Source organism: Nothoprocta perdicaria, unplaced genomic scaffold (genome assembly GCF_003342845.1).
Source record: "Nothoprocta perdicaria isolate Ctin4 unplaced genomic scaffold, notPer1 scaffold_47, whole genome shotgun sequence".
Taxonomy (NCBI): domain Eukaryota; kingdom Metazoa; phylum Chordata; class Aves; order Tinamiformes; family Tinamidae; genus Nothoprocta; species Nothoprocta perdicaria.
In genome coordinates this window covers 1,519,348-1,528,066 of record NW_020455721.1, presented here as the reverse complement: position 1 = coordinate 1,528,066, position 8,719 = coordinate 1,519,348, and the positions used below count along the sequence as shown (strand labels likewise).

At 47.1% G+C, this 8,719-nt stretch overlaps 1 protein-coding gene across 1 annotated transcript in view; it reads left to right on the top strand.

Moving 5' to 3' along the window:
* The first annotated feature begins 252 nt into the window (after positions 1-252).
* The window catches only part of GMPR (guanosine monophosphate reductase), a 31,467-nt gene continuing 23,000 nt past the window's right edge, over positions 253-8,719 (top strand). The window contains exons 1-4 of the mRNA XM_026047049.1: positions 253-414; positions 5,524-5,643; positions 6,067-6,150; positions 7,729-7,902. Coding sequence (XP_025902834.1) covers positions 328-414; positions 5,524-5,643; positions 6,067-6,150; positions 7,729-7,902 — 465 coding nt within the window. The 5' untranslated portion in view covers positions 253-327. The remainder of the gene's footprint in view (positions 415-5,523; positions 5,644-6,066; positions 6,151-7,728; positions 7,903-8,719) is intronic.

Below are 8,719 nucleotides of genomic sequence, written 5' to 3'. Positions count from 1 at the left end.
CGCCCTCAAGGCCGCCGCGCCCGGGCCGCCCGTCGCCTAGGGCAGAACAGGGCAGTGCAGGGCAGGGTGGGGTGGGACAGGGCAGAATAGGGCAGTGCAGGGCAGGGCAGGGCAGGACAGGGCGGCGGTGCCCCCGCGTCCCGTTGCCGCCGCCTCCTCCTCCTCCCCGCGGCCGGCCCGCTCCTCACGGAGCGATGGGCGCCGCGCTGCCCGCGCCCTATAAATAGGGTGCGCGCGCGGGCGCGCGGCTTTGGCCGCCGCGGCTCGGCTCGGCTCGGCTCGGCTCGGCAGGCAGCGCGGCCGCCCGCGCCGCCGCCCCCCGGCGCCATGCCGCGCGTGGACGCAGACCTCAAGCTGGACTTTAAAGATGTCCTGCTCAGACCCAAGCGAAGCAGCCTCAAAAGCAGATCCGAGGTGGGGGCTTGCGGCACGAGCGTGCTTTTCTTTATTTTTCCCCCCCCCCTTCCTTCTTAGGCGCGTAACTTCCTTAACCTCCCCTTTTCTCCCCCTCTCTCCCTCCCTCTCTACTTCCCGGTTTAACCCCGCGGTGCGTCCCCCCCTTCCCACCGCGGCGCCGTTAAAACGCCCTTGGGGCGCCGTGTGGGGACAGGAGAGGTTGTCCAGGGGCCGGCAGCTCCTTCCCTTGGTGCAAGGCCGGCCCTCACCTGCCCTACAGCCAAGGAGGGAAGGAAAGGCGGTGGTTGGGGGGGGGTTCATTTAATGGCAGGGGTCTTATTGATTGATGGATTGATTTTAAGCTCTGAAGATGCTCAGTGACACCTGCCATGGCTCGGCCAGGGACACGGAGTGGCCTGTTTGCCCCTCAGCGGCACCTGCCGTACCCCCCGGAATTACGTGTCCCCACGGTCTCGCCTTGCCTCCAGCTGCTGGTTGGGATAATCCCCTGGTTATTCCTAGGCTGGGAGCTGGAAAGGCCCCCCAAGATCCTGTGCGGGCTGTGTCCATGGGGGAAGATGGCTGCCTGGGGATTGGTGGCGCCTTCGGCGTTTACCTCGCCTGACCTCGAGGCTGGGGAAGGATTTGCCTTGGTTGGGGAAGGAATTGCGCTGTGCTGGGGGATGGGAAAAGGATTAAGCTTTTCTCTGAGAAAAGGGGAGTCATAAGAGAGAGAGCCTGGCATGGAGAGGGGGTAGGAAGGCAGGACTGGAAAGGGAATGGAGGTCTCCCTGCTTGCTAGGGATGCATGGCCTGGGGTTTTCAGGCCAGCTGTCTAGTAAAGCAAGACCCTTATGCTAATACAAAGATGCACATTTCTGTGGAGCGGTAGTCTCAGCTTAGTCCCTTTTTATTCGCAAAGACTGGGTGTCCGGGCTGAGTAGCTGGCCATGGTGGTCAGTTGCTGCCCCATAAAGCCTGTAGGAGCTTTCCGTAGTATCTTTACATAGGGCTTGTATAGGACCCCCTTCCAAACTCCCTGTGCTGGCCTGACAAACAGGTGGAGCTGTGCTCCGCCGAGTGACACCCGGCTCCTTTTTCCAAGTGCGGCGCTTTGTATATTTAGCTGAGTGCGCACTGTGGAAAGAAGGGCTCCTGGGAAGGGAACATGAGCTGATATGGCAGGGCTGTCACGGGTGCCCACGATGAACTGTGAAAAGCTTTTCACATGAGGAAAAGTGCACGTCATGAGCGGGGTCGGTGAAAGCTGATGAAGGTTAAGAAATTGGACACCATCACTGAGGCTGTGGCAACAGGAATAAACAGCGTCTGTGCGAACCAGATCTGGAGTGGACAGCCCCAGTCTGCTTCAAAACAAGAGTATAAATAAATGTTGCTGGCAGGGGAACAGAGGCAACTTACTACAGCGCCTGCTACCCAGCAAGCAGTGGCTTTGAAGTCTCTATCAGCAAGTGTCCGCTTCCTTGGTGTGAAGGTCTCATTTTGCATGAAGACAGCTTTCGGTGGAGCAGCTGGAGTTAGGTTAGCTTCTTAGAGAGGCAGTTTGGGCTGTGCAACTCCCCTAGGTCTGCTTTGCTGGTGCCTGGGTTTGATTCTTGGCTGTCACGGAATGAGTAGTGGTGGTGGGGTGGGTGGCACAAGGCACTTCACTTGTGTGAAAGAAACAATAATAGGTTTTATTGATATGGACAATGGCTTCATGAGATTCTGTGGCAAGGTCGCTTATTATTTTCTTCATGGAGGTTCAAGATACACACAGAATTACCAAGGACACCTTCCTGTTGAGTCACGAGGTTTAGAGTGGACCCCCTTTCCAAGCTCCTTCTGAGAGGAGTCTGGGTGCGGCTGGATCTGATCCTAATCCCAGACCTGGTCAACGGTTTATGACTAAGAGATTTTGTTCACAAAGTCAAGCTTACAAGTTCAGAAAGAGAGCGTGTGCTATAGTTACTTGCCACAAATCTGTTGTGGAAAGGATCTCTCAACCTCGAGGAGTATCCTTGAGAGGCCTCCCTGCTCAAGGGGAGATCTTGGCGTGCAGCCTACTGCCATGCAAGGAGAGCACAAGGGGCTCTTGGGCTGTCCCCATATTTATGAGATAAGATGACTAACTTCTTTCATTTCAGAGGACTTTTGGCTGGTGTATGCACCATGAGCCTTATCTCCCCATTAAGATGCAGTCATCAGGACTGTTATTGCTGGTTAATGTCTGAGTGGGGGAAGAAATCAGGGAGGCACCCACCAGGATCAGATAATGTCACTGGTGGTTAACATCTGAATAGGGCTACGTGTGAAAAGGCAGGTTGAGCTTGAGCTGGGAAAGGAGCATATCAGTCACGTCACATTGGCGTGGTCTTCACTTGGCGTGATGGCTTTCTGTCTTTGAAAAGATACCAGAAAATTGAACTTTGGAATTCAAGTGTCAAAAATGGTTAAATGGAGTGGGAGATTGGGGGGTAGAACATTGCCTTGTGTGGAGCCTTGGTGCTCAAATAAACTGCTATTCTTGGCTTTGCTGGGCTTACCTCTATAGGTCACCCATTCTAAATTCAGCTGCCAGGTGTCCTGTAGGAGGCCTGGCCATTGACTTAAACTAGTAAATGCAAATAAGCTCGGGGAATTTTAGGTTAGGTAATCAGTATGCTGCAAAAGTTCTAGTACTTTCCTTATGAAGGAGTTATAAAATGCATTGATTTCCCCCCCCCCCCCCTCTAAAAACACTTTTACCATTGTGGAATAAAGCTGAACAATCCTAGAGTCTGAAGTTTACGCATGTGTAGAGCAGTAAGCTACGAATTAGTCTTTACTACTCGGGAAGAGCTTTTCAGATTTGTGGATCTCTGAAGGCATCAGTTCGGCAGCGTTCAAAAAGTCAAAGGGATCATCAGAGTATTACTGAAGATACTCAGGGAGAGTGGATAGCACTGCAGTGCTGTGCTGTGTGTTCATCCCTGCTGCACATTTCTGGCTATCCTGTCACAAGAAGAGCATCAGAGGTCAGAAGAGGTTCAGGGAACAAATCAGCCGTGTTGCCTAGCTGCCCTGCGAGGGCAAAACTAAACAAATTCGGACTGTTGAATATGGAAAAGAAGCAGCTGTGGAGGATAAGCCAGAAGTCTAAAGTGAGGGGCAGAGTGAAAAAGGTGAAACCGGGAAAGAGTCACTCATTGTCTCACAAGAAGAAGCAGGAAGCCCTGATTTTAATTATCAGGCAAAGGTTATTTTTTTTATGCAGGTTGTAATTGAGCTTTGGAATTCGTTGCTCTAAGGCACCGAGGAGGCTTCTGCCTTAGATCCTTAAACATCAGGCTCTCTGGGGACCTGGGAAGGTAGGCTGGAAAAAAAAAAGTCACCTTCAAAACTTGTGCCTTTCTTACATTTCCTTTCCCAACCATCTAGTCCTGGCTGTTTAGAGAACTAGGGCAGTGGATGAAGATCTGTAGCCCAGCATGGCATTTGGCCTCTTCTTGGCCACCAGAAGCCTTGTTATTGGGAGCCCTGCGGCTCTCCTTCCTTGGCAGGGTTATCAGCTGCAGGGAGGATTGATTGTGTGAGACCCTCCTGGCTGGCTGGCTACAGGGAGGCGTACAGGAGAACTTCCACGGAGTGCAAGAGAAAGAGCAAAGGCCTCGTGCTTCCTGCGTAGCTTCTCATCTTGTCACTGTCTTTTCTTAACAAGCTCATCCTTCCTTTCTTCTTCTCTTTCAAGTTCATTTGAAAGGGACCTTTTCCTCTGTACTAGTGTAAAGCAGTGGTTCTGGTACTACTGTCTGTGTAGAAACAGGCATGCGATGCTCTCTTTACCTCGATTCCAGATAATAAATTGCATTAAAAGTGACTAAAATGTGTTAAATGTCTTCCTCATTATTATACATTTTTAGAAATTGTTAGCTGTAGCTGAAATTGCCACAAGCACCTCATGGCATCAGTAATGCATGGAGAATTGGGGCCTCTCTGGTCATAAATGTGAAGAAGGGCAAGTCTCCACTACGGTGTGTCTTAGATTGTCCTCTGAAGCAATGTTTCCCCTTAACAGATTGCACAAAATGAGAAGCTGCTTCATGATATATCGCTGGGGCACCAAGCTGGGGGTCTCATACAAAGCAGAAATAAGAAAATAATCATTGATCATAATGTAGTCTAGAATATAATGAAATTGAGACTGCAGACTGTTGTCAATTAATGGTCAAAATTGAACATTTTTAATGTTGCTTCCTTTCTGAAGGAAGCCTTACAGTCCAAGGCCAAGTATTCGTAGGTTAAGGTTGAAGTGAGGGATAATGAAAATTACTAAATAACTTCCATGTGTTACTTCAGAGACTAACATAAGTCTTGTGCATTTATTAGTGGGTTTTTTTTTTAATTCTGAGTGGTGCTACTTAGATCTTGAATCTTGATCTTGAATTTACCCTTTGCAAATGCAAGGAACAAAATGCCTAGTGTTACACGATCATTTAAGGATGCTTAAGAAGAAATAACTGTGAAGGTGAAGACTGACACAATTTTAAGAAACTAATTTAGAAGCTAGTTGCCTCATGGATTATTAATCCAGGAGATGACTGTTTATATTGCGTAGCAGAAATGTTAGCAAGTAGGATGTAATTACATAGCCAAAAGTCAGAGCTGGATTTTTGAGTTGTTATCTTGTCATGTGCGTTAAAGGTTGAGACAGAACTCTGTATGACCTTGAGTCAGAGGGAGTGCCAGCTCTGACTCCTGTGGAGTTAGGACTTCACCTCTGGCTTCTCTAGGCAAACACATGAGGTTACTTCTGTGTAAAATCATCCGCGGTTCCCTGTGCCCTTTATTTCCTTTCCCTATTTGTCTCTTCCAAAACGCTCATTTGTTTTTCTGCTTTGTTTGTCTTTCCTTGGCGAGAGCTCTCTCTAACACAGCAAACTGTTTCGTATTTTTGTTTTTATTTGGAAGAGAGCAGTTGTAACAAAATAACTGAAATTGAAGGGCAGTAACAGATTGGGAGGAGGGAAAAAGGGATGTTGTAGGAAAATTAAGCAATGCCCAAACCTTCCACCGCTGAAATCAATGCAGAAACTCCTGTTAGCTTGCAATCAATGACTTAAAAATCCATGTGCCTGTTCTTTGCAGGTTGACCTCACGCGCACCTTCACTTTCCGCAACTCCAAGCAGACCTACACAGGAATCCCCATTATAGTGGCAAACATGGACACTGTGGGAACATTTGAAATGGCTGTAGTTATGGCGAAAGTAAGTCTTGATTCTCCAGTTTTTGAGCTGCATATTGTGCTTTATACCTGAGTTTTGTTAACTGACAGGGGCTTTGAATGTGTTGGTTACTGGATAAGGTTGCATCGGTCAAGAGTCATTAATTAATTAGCCTCTGGTCTCAAGCCTCACCTTAATCTTCTGCTGTACATAAGCACATGTAAAGTATTGTCCCATAACTTGGTGAAATGTATCAGAAGATACTGATCCTGAAAGATCTGCTAGCTCACCTAAGCTGTCTTTGAAAAGCCATTTGGAGTTGTTTGTTAATTACTCTTAGGTTCTACTTCTAATTCTTTCAAGCTAGATGAGTGTTAAGGGAGAGTTTCTGACATCCTGTTACTTTGCAGCTGAAGGAAAGATGCCTAACTTGGACATTTATACCAGTTTTCTTGTTTTTGCTAGCATGCAATGTTCACTGCAATTCACAAGCATTATTCTCTGGAAGAATGGAAACTTTTTGCTGCCAATCACCCAGAATGCCTTGAGGTACGTTTTAATACTGTAAATTATTATGGTTTATTGCTTTGTTCTGAATTTACGTACACTGGGGTCTCTTGGGAATGCTGTTGTCAAGTGAGGTTTGGGGGAAATTAAGATACTTGCTCAAATGCATCAAGGGAAGTGGCTTGTCCTGGTTGAAAAACAACAACTGTGCAAGCCCATTGTGAAAGCACATATATGAAGATGCACAAAGCAAAGTTTATGTATACCTAGAATGGAAAAAGAAGTGTCATTGGTGAATGAGAACTATATAGGAGTGGGTCTAACTGTTGGGCTCCTGTTGCTGTTCTAAACTGCAGTAGTGCTAATGAGGGAGGAGCCCAAGGTTGCAAGCAGAGCCCAAGCAGAAGCTGGCCCTGCGTGCTGTGGTTCTAGACAGGGACCTCACTGTGCAGCAGTCCCAGTGCCTGTGGGCTGGGGTGGCCAAGGTGCTGGGCACCAGGGGTAGGAGAGGTAGGGATGAGAGCATGTGTGTGCCCTCCATTTCCCTCCTGGAGCTCATGCTGTGCCACCAACCCATGCCCATGTTTGTGGGGTCCTAGCATGAACCATTGCAAAGAGATTACGTTATTACATTATTTACTTAATAAATGTAAACTATTTAGGTTCAGGCTGTTTACATACATTTACGTATATTACATACATACACGCCTGTTTACATACATTGTACCATGTTCTTGTGGCAGAGCTCTACTCCTGGAGAGGGAGTTTCAGTTAAGATTGTCTCTCTTCTCCACTGAAGTTCAGTGGTTTTGAAGAGCTTTAGTGTATGAAAAAGACTGCCACAGATCTGAATTGTATCTTTGCTTCATTGTATCTGTGCTTCATTTTGGTACTACATTAGAAAGACTACTGATTATCAGGTTGTCTGGAAGCCAGCTGATCTCTTAGGTTCACCCAAGGTTCTTTATATGCTACTATAGAGTAGAAAGTGGTCCCAGGAACATCCAGTATCTGAATGTTTTTGTGTTTATATAGCTCATTTAGCAGTTCCTCATCATTGCATTAGGATCTGTAGTGGTTAAATACTGACTTGTGCTTTGACCTTGCATCTCTGCACAGGTTTTGTGGGCCATTTCTCTCCAATTTTCTGTTGGAGAGAACTCATACGAAGTCAAAGGAGGAAGAAATGTGCTTGTTTTTCATGGCAGACCAAGGGAGGGTTTGGTGAACTGAAAAGTCCAAATGCCAAACTGACAGCATCTAGATTTTGCCATTCTGCGTTCCTGCAAATATACCAAGTTAGGGCTCCTGTGTTGTTGTTGGTAATCTCAGTGCTATTGAGCGTTCACCCATCTCAGATGATTATGTTTGCCTATGAATCTACCTGTGAGTGAAGATCTCATTAAGTGCAAATTTTGCTTTATTTACGAGCCGGTATATGGAACACTGGTAACAAATTCCTAGAAAGGTATTTATTTCATATTACACAGTATGACTTCTACTAGCTTCCAGCACAAATTTCCCTTGAAGCCCTCCCAAGACTATGCAGAAGCAGTTTTATGAAGTGTGTCTTCATCCCAGTTTCTACAAACACCATTTGTTCTCCTTCTGTCTTTCTAGCATGTAGCTGCAAGCTCAGGCAGTGGAAAAGCTGATCTGGACAAGCTAACAAGTATCCTGGAGGCCATTCCTCCTATCAAATACATCTGCTTGGATGTGGCAAACGGCTATTCAGAGCACTTTGTGGAGTTTGTGAAGTCTGTCCGTGCCCTCTTCCCAAATCATACCATTATGGTAAGTGTGTTGAAAGGAGGAGGGAGTGCAGGAAGTTCTGTCCAGGAACAGGGCTTAGGGTTTGGTTAGTTGGCAGCAGCAGCTTTGTGGTATTTCCATCAATTTCTGAGCACTCATTTAAAAAGAAAAGTTCTCTCATGGCCTGACTCAAGCCTTCTGTCTTCAAGACAAGTTTATGTGGCAGATATCCTTCGCAGAGTATAGAGGGCAGCTCTATTCATCTTCCTTTGCAGTTTGGTCGGATGTTGACTCTGAGCCAAATGACAACTGTTTAATAACATGTTGGCATTGTCAGTCTTCCACTGCCGATAATTTCTGTGGGAACGTTCAGCGTGTGCTCTGATAGAGCAGTTTGACATTGGCATGGCAGGCTGGGTGGATCCAGTTTTTCTCCTGCTTGCATCCTGTTTCCCACACTAGATGTGACCTCTAATCATAAAGTGTGTAGGTTTATTCTGGTGGTTCGAAGCTGAGGTTTGATAGAGCAATGTGCCAACATTTCTAGTGAAGTGAGGCCAGTAGCTGTTTCCATCTCTTAGGTCCTTATAAAGGCTAAACCCTGAATGTAGACTAAAACCTTGCCTATCATAAGGCATCACAGAGTGTTTTGCAATTGTGAAGGGAGTCAGCTCATGGAGGGGAGCTGTTAGTGTAGAGGCTTTTTAGCCTTCTGTGATGGTCCCATCCATTCTGAAGCAGCTAATGCCATGTTTCTTCCAGCCCTTCCGCACCAAGAGCCAGGTGCTGGCATCAGCAAGGGGAGTTACTGCTGCAGAGCCCTGCTGCTCCTGCCTGCTTCCCAGGGCCCCTGAGGAAA